Genomic DNA, 23,269 nt, shown 5'->3' with positions numbered 1-23,269 from the left:
AGATAAAACACAAATTAACTAATTGAGGCTTGTAAAGTATAATGCATAAGGGAATATTTTTTTTAAATTATAATTTACGACCTCCACTAAACGCATGATCTACTCATACTCAAACGACAAAAAATGTGCAAAAGATAGTTACACAAATACGAGTATAGCGCCAACCGCGCGCCTCTGGGCTGTAGCTTATTCTTTGAACCTCGTTGATCCTCGTGAGCGGGGTGCGGGTACAGAGAAGATGAGACGCTCAAGGACAAATGAGCGACTATCGTCTTAAATACTAAGTTTAAAGTGTGTAACAGTATTTTATAATGTCATGCAGAAGGGATTCTTTGCTAATGCAATCAATAAAATAACTCAGTAAATGTCTAAGAAAATTAAGAATCCTCCCCTTAAGAAGAGAGCTTATCACCTCCTAACTAGTCCAAACAAAGTTACGGAGTCAAAAATTGTGTTGCAAGCATTTCCCTCTATACCTTCTTGTTGCTTGGCCTATTAGGCGCGTTATGTAACTGTCGTGAGTAGAATGACATGTTTTATATGTTGCAGCGATAAGTTCGCCTTGGCTCGGCCGTTAGCCTCTGCGACCCCGATAAAGTACCTACATACACAATTACGCGTTACATACGTATACGTACGTACTAACACTAACATATATACCCTCGCTTATCGCGGGCTGCCGTATCTTAACTTTTGTTTACCTGCATGCGCTCAGCTTTATCTAAACTGTTTTATTTACAAAAATAATTAGAATATCAATGTAGCAAAATACATGCTCACAATGGGCAATGTTTCATTTATTGCTTACTCGTATTAAGGAAAAGCGTTTTAATTTTTAACCGACTTCAAGATTTCAAAAGGAGGAGGTTATCAATTCGGTTGTATGTTTTTTTTTTAATGTTTGTTACTCCATAACTCCGTCATTTCTGGACCGATTTTGAAAATTCTTTTTTTGATTACATACAGATTAGTCCCGTTTTTGTCAAAAAGCAGTTCTGATGTTGGGATCCATGAGAAATCGAGGGAAGTCCTCAAATTTTAAAGGCATACATATAGTGATTTTAGTATTTTCATCAACAAACGAAGCATTTACATTTAAAAAAGTGACATTTGATGAAGTGGAACTGCTGATGATGATCAGAACGGAACTCTTCAATGACGCATAGTGGTCGCAGTCTTAAAACCAGGGAAACCCGATAATAATCCGGAGAGCTACCCGGAACCCTTCGTGCGCGAAACCGACGCGCACTTGGCCGGTTTTTTTGCATACTTCACTATTCTACCCATTTAGTAACCTAACAAGTGATTCAGTTTGAGGCCAAAGCAATTCGAATAGTGTACCCATTGTGATGTTTATCATAAAGCTGATTGCTCGCAGCGACCGTACCGTACATTAGATAAGTATTGTAGCTCCGCCAATTTGCTGGGAGATCCGCGTACAGCTCCCACTCTTCTGTCTGATGACCATACATAACTCTTCATTTGTATGGTTATTTTGCTAAAAATAGACTCTAGGCTTGCTCTTCCTACATAACATACCTCAATAAATTCCGATTAGTCAAGATTTCGTTTGTTACATTACAAACAGACCCGAAGTAGCGACCCGCAATTTGTGAAGTAAATTCTAGCGAGTTATGATCATATTTCATTCTGAATCACTTTATACAAAATCGTTAGGTTGTTGACATGTTAATGACATACGTGTTAAAACTAAACGACCATTTATATATTATGTCACATATTATATAAATGGTCGTTTAGTTTTAACACTTTTACTGTCCGTGCATTACATGACATGCACTGTCAAACTACTCTGTCACGTCTACGTGACGTCAGAAATCGATGGCTCTATACATTTGTGCATTACCTGTAATGCACGGACGTATCGATCCGTGTCAGTAGTAAAAGCGAGGGGCAGTTAAAGTGTTAATAAAGAAGGCGACAAGTATATTATTCACATCGCTAATTGATTTCAGCGAGCAGGTGCCTCAGGCTAACTCGGCAGTTGTTAGAGATCTCGTTGTCACTGTAGGTACAGCGAGCTGCAAAATTGCATGGACACATTATAAATAAAATCCGTTCATATAGTTGCCATGCAATTATGCGGCTCGATGTACACCTAGCTGCAAAAGTGAATGGCCACTTTATAAATAAATTCCATTCAAATGGCTCCATTTATACCGTTCAAGAACTTGCTTGCTATATTCGATACATTGCTAACTACAGAGTAGACTTAATTCGTAACGAAAATCGCATGCAAGTTCTTGAATCGTCTAAATGGGGCTTAATTCGCTTGAGGTTTCCGATGCGCTACAGTAGTTACAGTGTTGAGAATATCAGCCCAACGGGTTCCGTCTATTTGGCATAACTTCCGTGACCCGAAACGCATCTGGCATAACCTATTTGGCAGAACTGTTTTTCGACGAGTGTTAAATTTGCAGAAAGCTTCAGTTTGTATAATATACTATTGCCCGAATATTTGCGAGTCCGAATTAAGATTCGGACTACTTAAGCAGACTACTGTTATTATGGCCGATTTTTGATAACAATAATTATATTTTGCGTTTGTTCAATTGTCCGAAACCTGATTGGCATAATCTGTTTAGCATAATAGGTTTTAGGCAAATGTTTACATTGCAGAAAACTTATTTCGATTCCCTTAAATAAGTTAAGAATTAAAACAACAGTCTTTTTTATGCAACAAAAATTGATTGTCTTCAAATCTGAGAGAATCGGAGCTGTCTGAACCCATTGAGGTTCTTAGTGGTGTCCCACAAGGATCTGTCCTCGGTCCAATCCTTTTTGGGATTTTTGTCACCGATCTTAAGTCCATTGTCAAATCTAAACTGTCACTGTTTGCCGATGACACAAAAATAATGGGGAACCCTCTGATCTCGCATAATATCATTCAGGAAGACTTAGATCGAATTAGCGGGTGGACACAGGACTGGCTCATGTCACTTAATTCGAATAAATGTACCATTCTTCATATTGGGCCCACAAATCCTCAGCTTGCATATACCATGGGTACGCAGGTCCTAGAAGAAGTGAACTCACAAAGAGACCTTGGAGTCACTATAACAAGCAACCTGAAGTGGGATAAGCACATTCTGGAAATAACAAAAAGAGCCAACTCACTAGTATACCTTATACGGAAGACCTTCAAGACAATTGATAAAGCACTGTTTCTAAAACTATATAAGACGTACATAAGGCCTCTTCTGGAATATGCTTACCAAATTTGGAGTCCATACTTTCAGAAGAATATAACTTTACTTGAAAAGGTGCAACGCAGGTCAACTAAGATGGTATATGGATTACGTAATAAGCCATATGACCAAAGGCTTGCCAATCTTGGCTTGACAACCCTGGAGCGAAGAAGACAGCGTGGTGACCTCATTGAAACATTCAAGATCATACACGATCATTATGACTTACCTGAACTAAAGGACCTGTTTGTTATGAGCGAGAATAATCGTCTAAGAGGCCACAGCTTAAAGATTATTCGAGTTCCCAGCACAAGCAATCCTAGGAAGCACTTTCTATCAAACCGCGTCGTACGCGAGTGGAATAAATTACCAAAAGCAGTGATATGTGCTCCTTCAGTGAACACCTTTAAAAACAGACTTGACAAACACTTAAAACAACTAACAAAATGAACACTAATAGACCTAATAGTAAAAAAAAAAACAAGTGCAGTGATATACACGCATCAGCTTTCAGCTGCTAGTGTATTAAACAATATAATATAATAATAATAAAATGAGCCTCCTTTCGCTTTGATACACAAACGCAAACGTTTGTTAAGATTTTCAACATAATGCCGAACGAAATGAAATCTCCAAGGCAACTAGAAGAGTAAATTCTGTCATAATTAAGAAAAAAAATATGCCAAAGATCGATCAGGTTTAGCGGTAGTTCTTCGACATGTTTCGTCAAAATGGGTTCATCCGTTTCATTACGCTGGGGTTTTATAATTTACAATTTAGGTATAATTAGTCATTTATGATATTGACATTGACTGGCTGACTCTCTTTATGACTACCCTTGATTTGCTGCCTTATTGACTGAGAAAGTTAAGTTGTATCAGTTCTATTAGCGTTAAAATTGGATAATGGTGCTTTCGTTGGTACCGTTAATTATGAAGTAACCAATTAATGGAAATTCTTTATGAGACGAAACGCAGGACAATCATTAAATAATACTACAAACTACATTGCATTACATTTATATTCTTACTAAATAACCTACTACCTACCTGATAGAGAATATAAGTAACTACTAAAAATATATGAAAGTACTAAAAGACAGCAACCTTTAAGTGTAGAATGGGAAGCGAAATTGCATACGTAGACGTGATGCTCGCGTCTTTAATGCATTCGCTTCACCGCGACTTGAAATAAATCACACATTCAAACGAACAACGACACACAAAACCACCAACTTCATGTCACATATGACATTACTCACCTCGACGCTCGAAATCCACTTCTTGCACTCTCGACATTCCCAGGTTCAATGGTTGTTTTTCACGTTTTCACCTTCCTATCGTTCGCATTGCAACAATAACCTAACCTAACACACTCATTTAAATAGATGTCCGCAGTAAAAATAGCAATGAGGCATTGTTTATTTACTGAACAATTATCTTCTATTGTTTAACGACTGCATATAGTAATTAACTAGTTATTTATCGTGTTGCCGTTTTATCTTACCACATTACTGTCGCCGTTTGATAGCAACTTTGCAAAACACCGATAACTGACACGGTAGGCAAGGTTATCGGCGGATGGCAAATGGTTTACTCTCTGTCGCTGATAATGCAATCGCCGAGGAGAAATTTGCTACTTGTCTCCATTAACCTACGACCGTAGGTAGGTTTTAACGTCTACGTCAGTTTCCGGGACGGCTAACCTGTTGCTTTCTCGGTGATCCTATTAATGGAAAATATTAATATCATTTCCTATAAGAGCAGTGTAGAAACGCCGCCATAGATTAGGTATCTTATATGAAGCAGGATCATGGTTTCAATTTAATATCAATATGTATGTACTTAGTTACGTAAAAATTTCGACATGCAAAGACAATACGAGTAAATAAACCTTTTTCATATTGAGGTTTTATATAAACCTTTCCTCTGATTTAAAATTTCGTTAAAATGAAGAAAATGGGAACAAACAAGCAGTCTTTAGACGTTCTGAATATCTTATCTCCCATCAGTAGTGTGGACTTAGCTGCGACGGCGCGGCGCATGTGGCTGGCCACGACGAGGAATCAACTCTGGACTGCGCTCCACTGTCAACAATCATGCTTATGTAATGACGAAACGACGAAATCGACTCAAAAATGTCCAGGATCTAACTCGTTCAGTCGTTGTTCAAATTGCACGATAAGAGCTCTGGTGGCCTATTCTAATTATAAATATCTCATCTTAATCTGTTATTAAGCAACAACAGAACAGATTAATATGATAGTTTTCTATAATACCCATACCATACAGATTAACATATTATTTACACAAAACAAAATTTATTTGTTGGTTGTTTTCACGAAGCTTGTTGCAGGAATTATGATTTGCAGATTTGCTTACGACGACGATGCTTGTGCGGATTACGTTTGTGTTTTGACGAAGCATGTGGCGGATTACCTTTTTGTATGATTTGATTATGTTTGAATGAAATAGAATAAATAAATTGTTCGTTATCAAATCAAAATATAGTTAAAAGTTAAATATATAAGTTAAATAGTATACATACAATTGGACATGGAGGAGACAGTAAAGTACCTGGATGTTTTTCGACAGCAATTTTGAGGCTACATCTTCCATAACAAGACTCGTTAGGAATTGCTTGTTCCAAAAGAATAATAAGTTAAATACCAATTCTACGTGTACAAAAAAGAAGCTATAGTAAGTCAATAAACACTGAAGTCTATGAATAACTCGTTAAATAAAGAAGTGATAGTAGATTTATATTATTAATTGCGGTAGATTGCGGTTGAGCGCAACACAAACGTTTTCAATGTTGGGTGTAACTTGCAAACATTTGCTGCAAAATCGCATTTTGCTCACTGTTTTAAGCAGCAAAGTACCAAGGGTTCGAGCTGCTGTAGGGCATGCAATATCGGATGGTTCCAATTCCGGAACTGATTTTTGATATTGGGTTCCAAATCCGGAACTGGTTCCGGAATTAGGGTTCATCTTATTTTTTAGTAAAAGACAACCAAAAATTTAAAATTACTTTGTATCCAGAAATTTCAACAAATTATGTTGTGCCGTCTTTATATCTCTTATTTTAGCACCTTATTATTATGGTCACTTTTATTCACTTATATGATACGGCGTGTTTATTTGGGGAAACTGTGGTTGCTAGCAAACCATTCGATGTCTAATTTTATAACTAACCTAGTAGGTAGTGGTCCTGTTTACGAAGTTGAAGATCTATCTCAGTCCGTTAACTCTGAGAATGACCTTTGGATTATAGAAAGATACATCGGGTATCGGCGGTAACGCGCGAAAGTGATACTATGCTGCTCTGCTGTCTTATTAACTCACAAAAAGTTTTAAACTTACCGCAAAAAGTTAAGGATACCTATTGTCTCAATGTACCTATAAGCCCTAATTTAATGTCATTATGCTTAATATTCGGTTGATGACAACTTGATGACTATATTGCGATTCGACTATTTGTCATAATCTAAATAAAATAGAATTTGAAATTCGTCCGGAGGAAACAAAACGTCACACCGTCATTTACTACTTGTGGCGGAAATTATATAGAGTTGTTAATACCAGTCACATATTTCAATTCATACATACATATAATCACGCCTATTTCCCGGAGGGGTAGGCAGAGACCACGGATTTCCACTTGCTACGATCCTGACATACCTCTTTCGCTTCCTATATATATTCCTATATATATGCTATATTTCAATTCATATGGTAAAATTATAAAATTTTTCAAATTCGGGAAATCTGAATCTATTATGAAAATCATATACCATCCTCCAGATTACATCGTAATCAAAACTAAACCAGATTTAACATAGTCCTTTTTCGGTCTCTTTTTATTTGGCGTTTCAATGGGCATGGCTTTTGGTCGGCTTCGCTTAATATTTTTCTTAATGTATTTTTTGAAATTTCTGTTACTTCTATCACCCGGTCTTGAATTTTATTACAATATTTACAATTATCACTTTTCTTAAAAGTTTCCGCTTCTTTTCAAAAATATTTATATACTTTTATATATGATTTCTCGTTGACCGATTGACCATTTACAGAAATACCCTTTTTGAGATGAGCCTATTAAATTAATTGCCGAAAAATATGAAATTAAATATTTACCTACTATAGTTATGGTGGTATTAACTACTCTATATAGTTTAAGTCTGAAAAGACGACTGCACTCTTTGGGTGTTGGATTGCAACTAAATTAGTAAGACTGTCATTTTCTATTACGCGATTACGTACGATTTTACCCGAAAAACTGCGAAAACGAACTAAGGGCATTTATTGCTATGTTTATCACGAATATTTATTCTTGGCTTATGGTTGGTTTCAAGATTTCTGTGTATTTAAGTACTAGCTTTTGCCCGTGACTTCGTCTGCGTGAACTTAGTAACCGCAGCTAGAGTAAGAATAGCGCCTGGATAAAGTGTAACAGCAATCATGCATGAAATAAAACTATGCTGAAAACGGATTATATCGCGTATATTGAATTTATAATACATCCCGACGTTTCGAACCTTTTACAGCGTTCGTGGTCAACGGGTGACGTCTCTTTATTCATTGAAAACAGTGTGTCAATCACTCTAGAGTTCAAATTTCGAGTTGTTTCCCTTCTAGAATTGAATTTCAAGTGATGGTTTTTAACGGTCAATTTTTAAAAGCATTGATTATTATACTACTACTAAATCTTGTAATGTTTTACAGCCATATATAGTATATAACTCTCGTTGGTGCGGTGAAAACGTCTCGTTTGTGTTTCACCAGGACAGAAAAGTTTGTTCACCTCTCGTGTGTGGAAACCCTCGCAACGCTCAAGATTTCACTTTTTAATCCACTCGCTACACTTGTGGTCATGTGCGGCGTTACTAAGCAGATTCATCAGTTCCACAATGGAACTGAATGAGAGAGTTGAAGAATTGTAACGGCAGGAGATATTGTAACTCCTACCTACATTACCTTACCTACTAAATAGCATTTTGTATTTTGAAAATAGAAAATAGGTCCCAAAAACTATTTCAAATAAAATACAAAATAGGTATTTTGTTTTCTGTATTTGCATTTTAAATACAAGTATTTCAAATAAGTCACATCTCTGAATAATATATACGTTTAAGTTCATTTACGCTAAGTATAGTTACCTATACTGGTTATATGCTATTGTATAATTAGCAGAATTAAAGTGCTAAGTTAACTCACAACCATTCCATTACGTACATGAGTGATGACTCTTTTGTAAAAGAGCCGGTCGTAGAACACGCCGGCGCATTATCTAGGTAGCGTTAATGACGCCAGTTGAATGGGCACTAACTGACATAACAATCCAGCTAACGATAAAACGAAGTTAGGATAAGTAGTTTCCCATGTACCGTATTAGGTACCAACAGTACCGTCTCGTCTCGTCTGCACAGCTCCACTACATTACTTTCAACGGAATTGCCGACGTTCTTTTCCGTCAAACTTTGCACAACTGAATTTCGTAGATATCGAGTTGCCGGCAATCAATTTCTTTTGACGAATTTATGACATTTCATTTATCGCGAAAACATCGTGGTATTGTCAGGGAACATTTTTAATAAAAATCGTCCCCGTCAGGCGGTTAGTATCGGGCGGTACCTCATCAAAATCGCATCAAAGCGTCCGCACACCCACTTGGTTTGCACTCGAGCATTTTTAACACCCATTTGAATTTAAATTTTACTTTATTCCCGTCGTGACGAGACACGATCTCCTTTCCATTTCATATTCTACGAGACAGAAAGCGATAAAGTAATGAGCGTTAGTGCTTCGAATCTTGACCCCTAACGACCGTTGTACAAATTATGCAATAGATACAATCATTAGCACTAAGTACAAAAACTAACTAAGTACTTAAGTTAAAGCATATTATGTTATAACGAACTTACATTTATAACTTATACTAGTACCTAAACAGTTTATATACCCAAATAAGTAGATAAGTAATAACTTAAAACAGTATTGTAAAGAAATGGAGCCTATTGCTGCCAACAAACTGTTTGGCGGAGGTTGTATTTATGCGAAAGTTGTATGCTGTTTTCATGAATAAATATTTTTATTATAAAGGTTAAATTAAACGATGTGTTGCTCTCATTACTATGAAGCAACAAAAACTAAATCTGAATACTGACGAACCCTTACAGCGTTTTGTTCAATCTGCAGGCGTATGGAATTTCTAGAACGTACGTAATTCACGCGCGAAAATATATAAGTATCTATCTATGGAGAGTTGGAGAGTTTGGAGACGCAACATTTTTGGAACACCTCGCACCTGTAATTTCCAAATGACACACATTTTCTGCACATACATAGCGTTCGACGCGACGCGAGGTATTTGATTGCTTGTGTTTTCATTTTATGAAGCGTTTGTGACGATTAACAAATTGTTGGCATTTATGAATTCGCCGAGCTCCCTCGAGTATCGGCTACAAAGTTGCGAGAGCAATAAATGAACGAGATTTACATAAAACCGACAAGACCCTTTGACAGACAGACGCTGATGAGACGCAGACAGGTTTACAGCAGAATAAGGATGATAATTATAAGCCGTCATTATTGTCTATGGAAGATAGACCGGGGCTGCCATTGCTTTGTGAAGACTTGGTTTGAATTGACAGTTAGGCGCCATTCATTTATTAAGTAAGGCAATTTAGGGGTGGAGGGGGGTACCGTGTCTTTTTTTTTAGGGAGTCTTGATAGTTCTTACGTAAGATCGCAAAAATGCGCAAGTAAAGATTATAACTTTGAAAAAGCGCGTGCATCCGTGCGAGTGCCGACAAAGAAAAACTAAAAAATGAAGCCAGAGTTGATTATTTCCAAAATAGTATTTTATACAATCGTGATATAATAGAGAGCTTTTCAGTCGAGTACCGTGTTTAAGCAACGAAGCTTGCTGAGTTGCTTAGGTTAAGGTACGAGATTGAAAAGCTTGATTATATCACTATTGTATACAATACTTTTTCTACGAGACAAAAAAATAATACTTTCAACTAGTAGAATCATATACTTAGGTAAACAAACCAAAAGTATACAGCTAAGATACGCGAGCTGCCGCAGCCCGCGATACCTTCATACTCGTACGCGCCCCGGCCGCCGGGCCCGGCGCCCCCGGCGGGTTGGTCAACGACACCTCCTCGTAACTCATGAGGCCCTGGTACCTGCTCCGCGCTAAATTCAATTTTAAGACAGTTTTTTTCTCGATTTTGGCCACCGTAGCCTATGGAGACTAACAAGCAACGCTAAGCGGTTTTCGTAGGATATGGATGTTGCTATACGAAGGGTGTCACATGCGCGTTTATGACTTATGAAGCAATTGTTGGCCAACCAATCACAAAGCAGATGCGACGCAGCAGCGTGTTTAAGTAGGCTAATTTGCATTGAATCGAGTCTCCTTAAACAAGAAATATTTTACTGAAATGTATGAAGTTCTATTTTCAAAATTTTTATACTTGACTAAACCGTATCGATAAAATTCTTATGCTTAAGTCGGAAGTGCCATAGACTATCCAACGTTGAAAAGAGTAAGGTTGTAGTGTTGCATATGAAGTCGTAATACACAGATTATACTCGACGAGTAGAAAAATATCTTTTTTTGTACTCTTGCAGGGTACCTACAAAACAAAAGTTCCTAAAATTGTTTCTTTGGAAATCGAAATTAAAAAAAACCGGCCAAGTGCGAGTCGGACTCGCGCACCGAGGGTTCCTTACTTTTTACTATTTGTTGTTATAGCGGCAACAGAAATACATCATCTGTGAAAATTTCAACTGTCTAGCTATCACGGTTCATGAGATACAGCCTGGTGACAAACAGACGGACAGACAGACAGCGGAGTCTTAGTAATAGGGTCCCGTTTTTACCCTTCGGGTACGGAACCCTAACAAACCCGATGTGGAATAATTTTTCCTTCAGATTCTTACGTAATAAATACTAAACAGGGGGTGGGGGTCGGCCTATTCAATTTTTTTCTTACATAGGGTGGAGGGGTCATCAAATCTGGCAAAAATCGTCTTACGTAATAAATGAATGGCGCCTTACATTTTATGTCTGGGTGTAAAATTGTAAATGATGTGTTATCCAGACTTAAATAAGAGCTCGTGAACAAGTTAGATCGCTTACTAAATAATTGCATTCGGTTTATTTTCTGTCTCCGTAAATACGACCATGTTTCTTCTTTCCGCTCTAAACTTGGATGGTTTCCTATACGAGTTCGTAGCAACATTCGCATGCTTTGCAACCTTTTTTCTGTCATTAATGATCCTCGATCTCCCGAATATTGAAAGCTTTCTTCAACTACTATGGTGTTTCTCGTGTACGTCAACTTCGCTCTACTGGCCACTTTTCTCTGTATATACCATCTCACCGAACAGGTTACACGTCCAATTCATTCTCCATTCAGCTCGTCTTTGGAACAGTCTCCCTGTTAAAATTAGACAGTCTTCAAATAGATTTGGTTTTAAAAAAGCTTAAGTGAGTACTTTGCTGGCAGAATGGCAAATTCTTAGCGTCTCTATTTTGTTAGTTTCATCTGATTTCTTATGTATGTGTATGTTTATGTATCTTTATATGTTTTTTACTCATATATATATATATATATATATATATATATATATATATTATACCTATGTATTATTTATATTACTTGTATTTATTTAGTTGTATGAGTTGTGTAAAAATACCTACTTACTTTGTTTTGTAATTACAACAATTACAACATGATGTTGCACCGCCTACAAGTTATCTGCTTTACCCGAAGGTTGACTGTTAGAGAATGCCTTGTAGCGTTAAGTCCGCCTTTTGTACGTTTGTATTTTCTTTTGTGCAAAAAAGATTAAATAAATAAATGGGGCTATTATTTTTGTATTTGCAATTGTATCTATAAAATGCGATCGCGTTAAAACTTCACAATAAAAAACGTGGTTTCTTGTTATGTTATGTAGGTTTTGAGTATAAGTACCTATTAACAAAACTTTAGACAATGGCAAATAATAGGCGGAGCGGAACGCAATGTTGCTGCCACCGCCAGAATAAAATGTATCGAGCTCCGCAAATACGCCTGCAGACTTATTGTTTGAGACGGTGTCATTGAAAAACTTGCTTGTTTTCTGTGTGTATCTGTCAGCTTAACGTTATTGGTAATATCGGCGGGGTGACAATACCGACTCGTAATTCTGGTACCTGATTGAGCACGAGTGAAATTCATGAATTGGTAAGATTTAAGACATTGTCTCACAAGCAATCCGAGTAAAGTTAAGCCCAAGTGCACAAATTGATAATACATTATCTAAAAAAGCATATTATGTTTTCGCAGTAAAGAAAGTCTTGAGCGCTAAAACATCCGTTACTTTCTTTAATGCTTTGATCTGCACGATAACTACAAAGTTTGTAGATAAATTCAGTGACATTAAATCCGTATTTTATACGATATTTTATAAAGATAAAGAAGTAACAAGCCCTGGAAAAGTTTTCAAACACCGAACAACAAGTTATAACCTACATGTTGAAATTTGTATATAAAGTCGATGATTGGTTGCCAAACTTGCAAATGAACACACCAAATGGGACAGAATAAGCATAATGCAGAATGTATAGGGGGGTTTTCAGAAAAGGTACCATTTCCTTTTTTTCGAAAAATCATCAACTTTTGGGTTATTTAGAATCACGAGTACTATTGAATGAGACAAAACAAAAGTGTCCCCAGTTTTTTATTCAAATTTTGGGTGTCAGTTTTGTAACGTTCTATACAGGTGATCCGTCTCAAAATGCATATGTGAAAATGCGTTACAAAACTGGCATTTTACAGTTTACACACATTTTACAGTTTTACAGGGTACACTTTTAAGTGAAAATGCCCATAGAAATGTATAACATATCCCATCAAAAACATTACATGTAAAAAGATGCCCGTCTCGCAACGCAATACTTCTACTACAAAAAAGTTTAGAGATGTAATATGATACCAAGTCGGTTATTTTAGTCAGTGCCAGGGGGTGTTAAAACCGCATCAATATTAGATATCTTTAATTTTTAATACGTAAAATGACTTGTTTTTGTTTTCTAGACACATTGTATTAGTATAAGGTATCTTAGAGCGACTAATTGGATTGCGGTGAGGTTTCTCATTTTTCTCGGCCTTCCAGCTCTCTCCCCTGCGCCGTTTCGCTTTTTGTATTTAATTTTTATCTGTAGGTACGAGCTACTTACTACCGAGTGCCGGCGACGGCAGAATATAATAGGAAAAGTTTCATTTGGCTAATTAAAAATAAGCCACCCCTGAGAACGATCCAGATTTATTGTCGTTACTCAACCTTTAGGTCGCCGGTGTCTGCTGGTTTTATTAAAAGCTCGTTTGCAAACATTTTACTTAGTAAAACGAGAACAATGAGAAACGACGACGGCTATATGTAAATAACTTAAAGTCAACTGTTTGTTATAACTTAACATAAGAGAAAACACGAACAAAAGACCCAGGAATTATGTGCTGTTTGAGTCATCACGCTGAACACTGGCCAGTATTAACTCAGAAGTGTCTGGGAACTCTCAGACGATTACACATGTTCTTGATACATATTTTTTTTATTACATATTACAAAATAGGTAAATTTACCTAAAACAATACAATAGATTTGTAAATACAATTACATACACATTCGTATCGCAGGCAACGTCAAGTATACCCTTGCGAGAGCGGCGTACAGCTCTTTAATTAAGAAATCCCATCACCTTCAATTCGGAAACTTTTAATGTGTGTACATCATTTTGCTGCGGGACGTGGAGTGTTTGAAGTGCACTTATTGCTCTCGGCTCCTCGTGTAACTGACTCTTATCTTTTGTTACCGATTTATCTGAACACCGAAACAAACATCAGAACCACGATTTAATTTGGGAGTCGATTTCAACTTTTCGCTATATACCTGCTTTTGCCAGCGACTTCGTCTGCTTGGAGTTAGTAATGTGCCACCCCCCTATTCACCCCCCTAAAGGGTGATTTCTGGAATAAAAACTACCCTATGGCCTTCCCCGGGATTCAAACTATCTCTAATCTCTATGCCAAATTTCAACTAAATCGGTTCAGCGGTTTAAGCGTGAAGAGGTAACAGACAGACAGACACATTTTCGCATTTATAATATTAGTATATAAGTATATATATTACTAGAATTCAAACGCTTTAATTAAACATTTAACTCAAGTGAAAACCAAAATACTGTACACGGATCTACGTTGAGGACTTCTATCTAAGCGGGAAGGTTTCGGCACCATTGTAAGTTTACAGACTGGCAAGTTTCTCCACACTACGTAAAGTCAGCGTAATTAGAGGAAGCTACGATCGTCTACTCCGCTTAAATAGCCCAGTCCGACTCCTTAACTAGCTGGCACACCAATTCGCTTTCTGTACTTTTCCTATATTTGCCACTTCGTTACTTTGATGCACAACGCTAATACAATGTACATTGTACATGCTTTAAGTCGTTACAAGTTTTATGTATCGGTTTACTGCTTCGCCGACTCATGGCCAGTTGTAAAGGCGACAATTGCGAGACAAAGCGTGATCGGATTGAGTAAATAAATAGTCTGCGTTGGAGTGCTCATCAATCTTACTGTACAAAAAGTAAATTGTGTAAGTTTGCAGCGCTCCGGGTTCGTCGGCCGCGCCCTGCAACCTCACTAAACTTTCGTGAGCGCGACACTTAACAATTTAATTGTCACTCATTAGTCCTTAGGCGACGTCTCTAGCGCCGTTTTGCGCCGGTTTAATTAACTGTAATTCATAGACATTTCATTAGCTCTGCGCCCGCACTAACTCCTCTCTTTTTAGGTGCATTTAGCTAAATCGCTTTATTGCTGTTTGGTGTTATCAATCACGAAATATCTAAAGCATATGTCAAGTCACCAGCTGCTCGCTGGAATGAATCGATCATAAACGAGCAGACCTATAACCCTGTTATTTATCACACGAAATTGACGGCAGGTGTCTGAATTACTGTATTACACAAATGGAAGGACGCATTAACACCACACAACAAATTTTCGGAATGATTTAAAATGTTTGTCGTAAACGGAACGTTCGTGTCGGAGTTGGGAAGTAAGATATCGCGGCGGTGTCCGGATGGCCCGCCCCGCCTCGTCTTTTGGCAAACTGCACTGTACTGCACTGCAAATCATACTGAGTTTGTTTGCGTAGGTCAACGCTCCCGCCGGGTACGTTTATGTGTTCCTGGTGTCACGTCGCTCTCTAATAATAGAATAATAGGAATGTTTAACATCAATACATACTGACTAGAATGCGCAAGTTCTACGGATGATGCGTTCTGCAATCATCGCCGCCGATCGGCTTTAGCCGCGATGCAACTTTGAAATGTTTGCCTTGTTCCCGTCGAGTTCCAAACTGTTAACAAAAGGGTTTACAGAAGCTGCGCTGAAAATGAAAACGCGTTTGATCGAGCGTTGCGTTTCACGCACGCTTTGGCAGTTCATAATGTGTTTAATCAAGTCATACGTTGGCGTAGTCTGAAGCAGTAACTCGTTAAACTTTCATTATTATCCGCTCTTACAAATTGGTTGTACGTGAACGAATCCGCGCACAATCGATCTCGCTCGCGAGCCTTTGTTTGACTTCGACTCCGAATTCAGCGTAATTGCCTTTCAGCCTTTCATTATTCAACTTTATGCAGTCATTTACTTGCGTTATTACGAAGGGAGAGTTGCTGCGGTAAGTGTCGTGGGTGGATGCATTAATCGTAATATGTAAATGCGGGGATATGAAATATTGAAATTGCGAAAGGGGTTTTACAATAACGTCTGTGCTAGACGCGATGGGGTCGGCCCTTGTTTTCTTGTTCGTACACCTGAAACACGTATACTCTCGTTCTCTTGTGTTATTTTACAGTCTTATCTTGTTTTTGAGACATCTCAGACGCTCAATCGGATTTGCTATGCAATGCCTGCATATGTTTACATTCGTATTCATCGCATTTATGAATCAGAATTTCAACATTGATATCCCGTCTAAGTTTCTTAAATATCTTGTAGCTAAAGAGTATTGAACATTAAAATTATCGTCAGTATCTTCGGCCTGATCTCTGATCTGATGAATCTGAACGATTTAAATGGAGAGGGCATGGCCGATGGAATCTTAGGATTCTTTGCTCATTGTGCAGGGTTAATTGTAACAGTAATGTTTGTGTTGTTGTAGATCGAAGACGAGGGCAACCACGGCAACGACGACACGCGGCTGTTCATCCTGTCAACGCTGGCCGGGCAGCACAAGCCGAACGTAACGTGCGCGCTCTGCGAGGACACGTTACACGTGTTCGACCGCTACCCGCTCATCGACGGCACCTTCTTCCTTAGCCCCAAGCAGCACACCAGCGGCGCTGTCGAGGTATTGAAATCGTTTTATGTTCTCGTGACACTATAATTGCGTAACGTACAACTGAAGTGGCTATAAAAACAAAAATGGCCAAAGTGGAGTACAATTTGTGCTTTTGACTTAGCAGACCGTATAAGAATTACTTGACGTGATGATAAGATTTATGGACCTGCTCTTAGGTAAGTACTAAATTTATCTCAACACTTAATATAAACGCATCAGTAATCATCACTTGGAATGTAAATAATATTACTATGCAGAACGTGACTTACTTCAACGAAACTCGCAAAACGGAGATTTATTGCCAACGTTTAACCAATACCAATACCTACAATATTAAAACGACTTAGCTGTTGTTCTGTCGTTGTAGCCATAGTGACATTGCATACCTTTAAAATTACTTGTTTTCTCGGCGAAGTGCAACGAATTTTTTGACTCGGATTTCAGCAAGCATAAAACAAATAGCAGGTTTGTTTCACTGTTTACCGTGGGGATCTCTTAAGCAGTCACTTGTCGTGATATTCTTATTCGTCACACGGCACGGAAGATACCAACTTTTCCTAACTCGATTGTTTGTTGGGTGGAGTTCAGAAACTTAAATAAGATCCCGCAGAGTTATTTAAGTATAGGAATAACATAACGTCTGTAGCAGCTCATACGTCGGAGTACGCCCGAGTAACTTCTCGACTGTGCTGTTTGCTTATGGAATTAGAGACGAACACGGGCTCATGTATACTCGTATGTTTGTTTGACAGCAGAATTAGCATACGTGCACTTGCGGTTTACGTTTACGACCACTTTATACATTTATTACTATTTTAGTATGTATCTATATCTAACTACTATTTAAATCGTAGTCTGGTACTTAAATACAACACAAGCCTTATTGAGCTTACTTAGGTCGATTTGTGTAAGACTGCCTCATAATATTTATAATATTTAATTATTACCTACGCCTATCTTAAGATTTATCAATCAATCAATTCATCTTTATTGCAGATAACGAGATCCATATTACATTATAAATCACGAGCACAATTAAAATAACAATAACATAGGTACATTTAAAAAAAATATTAAAATTAAATTAAATTAAAAGTTCAGTCATAAATAGTTATTTACGATACAAGTGCGGAAAAGAGGAAATTCAAAACGAGTGGCGATAAATTAAAACACGACCGCGGGGAGTGTTTTAAATCGACACGAGTTGCGAATTACCTATTCGCACGTGTATCGTACAACGTTTTACAGTACATATGGCCCTTTAAACTTTCGACATATGCACGAAAAGTGCTCTTTTACGCACTAGTGCGAGAAAGTAGCACCATATGTACTGTAAACAAATAAAGGCACGTTAAAAAAATAAACAATTACAAAATAAATATTAAGGCGCTTCGCGCAGTTTTTGGCCAAAAACTGTTACTTTTTAGAGCTTATAACTTTTAAATGAGTCAACAAAAAATTATGAAAAAAAAATATGCATCTTCACTCTATGCACAACAATTGTAACATTTGACTTTTTTCCTGAAATTTGTAGTTTCACCGAAAAAAAATAACACGACAGGCCGTTTTGCGGCTAACTTTGCTTATAACTACTAAACGGCTTAATCGATTAAAATTATTTTTAAAGTAACAAAAATGTTTTAACAGGTTCTACAAATGCAACATAGCTTTTGTTAATCAAAAAATATTTTCTTAAGAAATCGAACGTTTTTCCACATTTCATGCGTATGCAGCCTGAAAATGGCGTGGCCGGCATCCGTGAGCCAGCTTTGAGACGAGGAGGCTGTGTCGCTCGTCGCTCCGTTCCTTCCTTGCACTATGTTCGCTTATGCACAAGCAAAGTGCTATAATATCGGAGTTATTGTGGCCAAAGAATAAAAAACTGCAGAGCGCTGATTTGGTTTCGACGCGCATTAGCGAGCGCAACACGGTATTTTGCGGTCTATTACAATGAATGTAATGATAATATCCGTATATATTATACTATAATATACGTATGTTTGAGAAAACTTCATTTGAAATAAATAAATAAATGTTTTCTAACCGACATATTATAATGTCATTCAAGTTTTACGTTTTGAATAATGTTCCATTCCATCTCGAAAGAATAAATAATTGATTTAACATAAGCTACCTATTATACCTATTACGTTGTATGTATGTATAGTACCTGTTAAAAAAAATGTTTTTATAGTTTAAAAATAATTTTAATCGATTAAGAACTAGCAAAACGGCTATCGTATTTTTATTTAGGTAAAAACTTACTATTAAGCTCGTCACAGACGGAGCGATAATCTGTCGCGCGTGTAAAGCGCCAAGTCGAGCTAAAACAAAGAGGCACGGCCGTACCATCCTTTTCTCAAAGCCACTCAGGCCATTTTCAACGTCCTGTAATATTGTGTTGGCTAAAGCTAGAACCCCGAATTTAGTGACACATATGGCATAATATGGCTTAGATATATCCCCAAGAACATTCCATTTAAACTTGTAGTATAAGAATTATTGCACGTCAAAGTTGCTTACTTTGGTCACTGACACACTCACTCACTCACCAATCATCATAATTCTAAGGTACTTCTAGCAGACCCACAAGCTGTAAATTTTAATCATAGTAAGTAGTTTTTAACTTTTTAGCTTCTCAAGCCATAAAAAACCTAAAAATATTGCAAAATTAGTCACGTTTTAAAGATTTGAGAAATGCATACGTTACTTTGTAATCCCATATAAATATATGCTACTACAAAGTTACTTTTGCAGTTCCTACAAATAGAAGGTGAAGGTCTACGATATACGATGTGAGTATGAAGATGTGTATAGTATGAGTATCGTATGCCTATGAGTATGGTAAGGATATGAATATGGTATAGGTATGAGTGCGGGTATGGTGTGGGATGGGTAAGGGTATGAGTATTGTACGAGTTATAGTTTGGTATGGCCATGAGTATTGTATAGGTATGAGTGCGAGTATATACTGTGGGATGGGTATGAGCTTTGAGAAAAGTGGTAGCTGGCGTACAAGAAGTAGTACCCGAAAACAAGGACTGCCTACAAAAAGAGATGAGATCCCATCAAAAACATTACATGTAAAAGATGCAAGTCTCGCAACGCAATTCTTCAACTACAAAAAAGTTTTGAGATGTAATGTGAAACCAAGTCGGTATTTTAGTCAGTGCCAGGGGGTGTTAAAACATTGTATTTACAGAACTGTTAAAACATTTTTTAGTTTAAAGATAATAAAGAGATATAAAAACTATAAACGCACTATTTATTAATATAATTTTCGATTATGCATTTAGTAGATTATGCATTTAGTGGAGACTAAATGCATAATCTACTCATACTCAAAGGACAAAATAGCTGCAAAGCAGTCTTTGCAGTCAAAAGATACACAAATACGAGTATAGCGCCATCGGCGCGCCTCTGGGCTGTCTTATTATATTCTTTGAACCTCGTTGCCGTGCCGCGAGTCAAAATTCACGTACGATCGCAGTGAGGCTAGTCCTGCCAGCCCAGCTCCTCGAGGAATCCTATCAAACCTTTGATGTTGAGTAGGACCTCGGGGAGGTCTTTCGGGGATCCGAGATGTTTTGCCCTGTATAGGGCCACTCCGCTGCATTCCAGCGCCACGTAGGAGGCTGTTTCTTCTGTCTCCATGCATCCTCTGCATAGGGGACTGTCTGTGACACCTGTTATAAAAAGATGTTTGTTAAATAGTCCATGACCTATTATGACACTGAGCATGGTAATCAGTGTCATAACAGGTCATGGACTATTTAAGAAACATCTTTTTGTAACCAGTCGGGTCTTCCCTAGTTGAAGGAGCACCCTTGTGAGCTTTCCGTTGATGCCAGGCATGGCTTGTTTGGCCTGTCTGCATCCAGTCTGGTTTAGACAATGTTCTGTGTGTAGTTTCCCTGTACGTGCCAGCAGCATGAGCGTACCTTGCTAAACAGTATCGGGAGGATCGGTTCTGAGCCAATCGCTCCCGCATTCGATCCTTGCCTGGCAAGCTCGTCCGCAGCATCGTTACCCCGGGTTCCGCTGTGTCCTTTGATCCATTGTAGGGTGATCTTATTGTTATGACATACCTCCTTATTATATTAAGTTATTAAATTTTTTTTTCTTGTGGCCAGGTGAAAGTGGAAGGGCGCACGCAATACCTGACCTGCGTGTGCATGGGCTGCCTGGAGCGATGCGACCCGGAGCGCACCATCCGCTGCCGGTTCTGCAGCCAGAAGTGGGACGGCGCGTCGCTGGTGCTCGGCACCATGTACTCCTACGACATCTTCATGGCGACGCCGTGCTGCGCTGACCGATTGAAGGTAAATTCATAACCAATATAGTTATTACTCTTAAGAACAAATTAAATTACTTTCTTATGAAAATATCTGTCGCGTAAACGGAGGACGCTGGTTCGGTTCCAGCCCCGGGCACTGGAGGCCTTGGTTATTTTTTCCTTTGTATATGATATTTATTTCGTCAATATAATTATTGTTATAAGTATATGAGAGAATCTAAATACTCTAAATGAAGTCTTGCCACAATTACAGTACGTTTATAAATAAAGTCTAATAGTATATCGCTAACCAACACATGTCTATTTATCCGACAGTGCAACAGTTGCTACAAGCCGCTCCTGCACCCACAGCAACGGCTGAACTACTCCGACTACTCTCACCCGGTGACGTGCCCGCACTGCCGCGTCCTTGACACGCATTTCGTCAAGCCGTTAGCCTACTGCTTCACAAAACGGGCGTACCCGGTGTTTCAGCAGTGGCCATAACAGACGGCGGTGCCGGGCCACTCGCCCGGCACCCCCACTGAAGGCTGGAGCCTGGCGCCGTCGCCGCCGCGGCGCGCCTCGCCGCCCGCGCTGCGTCCCGTCGTCAACACGAGCATGGCCACACGCCCGCCCGAGACCGGCACGCCCGAGGAGCCCGTTGTCACCAAGTACACCGCGCCAACGCTGGCCAGCATCACCGAGTCGCTGTCCCTGCTCGGGCTCAGCCCCGAGACGCTCGCGATGAGCTTCGGCGAGACGCTAGCCGACCGCTACCTGGCCGCGTTGCGCCCCAAGCCGACGCCGGCGCCCGTGGAGCGGCCGTCGCTCGGCGGCTGCGGTGCCCCCCGCCACACGCCACTCGCCGACCCCTCGCAACTCCAACTCTTCTCCAGCGACTTCATCGACTACTTAAACCAGATCGCGTAACTCCTCCGTGTCTGTTGAACTCTTTCGTGTTACGATGTGATCCTCATAGACTCTTCATAACGCGTCTAGTGTCAGACGCTAGGAATAATTTCTGTTAAATTAAGTTGGTATTATTGGAAATAATTTATATTATACGTCGGTTTAGATCGTACTATTGATTTTATCTTAATTTTATTGTGTACTTTGTTGATTAAATGTCGATTTTTAACAAAAGCAATTAGCAGCGGCACCAGAAATTGCATTTTTTGGTTTACTTTTGATTTAAATTAAAAACTTATCGGTTTTCTTTCCTTTTAAAGGAGCTAAAAGTGAGTGTTTAAATTATTGATTACCTTCTGCGACAGTGATACCCACCCTATCTGATAGGGCGATCGAGTGGTGTGTTATTTAGTTCAATTTAGTTTATTAGTTATGTTTTATTTTAGCAAAATTTTAAACCTAACTTAAGTGTTATACAATAATTATTTTTGTAGGTTTATCGCGATCTTTTTATTTCTTCCCACCAGAATGGCTCTTTGTAGAACTTCATCAAGATGCCATGTTAGGTTATGGTCTTGAATCATTTTTAATTTCTAACACTTTTCACATTACTTTAATCAATATGATAGAGGATTTTAACTATAAGTCATTGCTGTGTCACCAATAATATGATTAGCTTGTCTATATCTATTATAATTATTGTATATACCTATAAGGTTATGTATCGTAACACAGTTGTTTTAGTTGTTTTTTTTTTCGGTGATTAGTGGAGTGCCAACATCAATATGAACACGAATACCTCTGTGCTGTACCAAGTGAAACGTCTGTGTCGTGCCATATCACAATATTAATTGCATTTTATACAATCCAAATTATCGACGTGTCGGCAATCCGCTAATCATTAAGCTTTCTATTTCCACAGATTTAATTAATAAGAAGACACGATTTTTATTTGTTTTATGTTGAATATGAAAACTTTCATTTTATTTCCATGGTTAGGTTAAGGGTTTTCTTATAATTATAATGAATGTCTATTTAATTTATAAGTGAATAGCGCTTAAAAATTTACTAAGCGTATAAGTGATGTGCACATTTACTCAGTAACTGTTTAAAGTTAATATTTTAGGTAAGGTTTTTATACTTTGATACTTATTACTCGCAAAGTGATTGATTAAAAGTGATAAAACGTAGTACTAGAGCGTGTTTAGGATAACAAGTGGTGCGGATCAGTAGGCGTAGGGGCTCGCACCGTGTGCTCCACTCCGCGCTCCGGCGCGATGCCGGCGGGACCACGGAGTGGAACACACTCACTGGGTCAACGTGATATCTGCGAACTCGTTCGCTAACTATGTTAGGCAATAATTCTAAAAAAGACTTGACACTTTTTATAGGTAAAAATTTTGCATTAACATCTTTAATCGTAACTGCCATTTACATTTTAACTAAACTAATCGCTGTTCATTAAA

At 38.3% G+C, this 23,269-nt stretch overlaps 2 protein-coding genes across 2 annotated transcripts in view; both read left to right on the top strand.

The window, feature by feature from the left end:
• LOC134741927 (headcase protein) overlaps positions 1-21,398 on the top strand; it is a 66,177-nt gene extending 44,779 nt beyond the window's left edge. The window contains exons 3-5 of the mRNA XM_063674799.1: positions 16,436-16,624; positions 20,749-20,937; positions 21,228-21,398. Of these exons, the coding sequence (XP_063530869.1) occupies positions 16,436-16,624; positions 20,749-20,937; positions 21,228-21,398 (549 nt within the window). The remainder of the gene's footprint in view (positions 1-16,435; positions 16,625-20,748; positions 20,938-21,227) is intronic.
• A 114-nt stretch (positions 21,399-21,512) lies between these two features.
• LOC134741995 (uncharacterized) lies at positions 21,513-22,304 on the top strand. Its single transcript, XM_063674915.1, has one exon. The coding sequence runs from the start codon at positions 21,513-21,515 to the stop codon at positions 21,822-21,824; it is 312 nt and encodes a 103-aa protein (XP_063530985.1). The 3' UTR covers positions 21,825-22,304.
• The last annotated feature ends 965 nt before the right edge of the window (positions 22,305-23,269 follow it).

Source organism: Cydia strobilella, chromosome 1 (genome assembly GCF_947568885.1).
Source record: "Cydia strobilella chromosome 1, ilCydStro3.1, whole genome shotgun sequence".
Lineage (NCBI taxonomy): Eukaryota > Metazoa > Arthropoda > Insecta > Lepidoptera > Tortricidae > Cydia > Cydia strobilella.
The sequence above is the reverse complement of the archived record's forward strand: the minus strand, read 5'-3'. Positions and strand labels throughout refer to the sequence as shown.

Bases quoted from the DNA above. Each gene is read 5' to 3' on its own strand.
- LOC134741995 (XM_063674915.1), top strand. From the start codon at position 21,513: ATGGCCACACGCCCGCCCGAGACCGGCACGCCCGAGGAGCCCGTTGTC.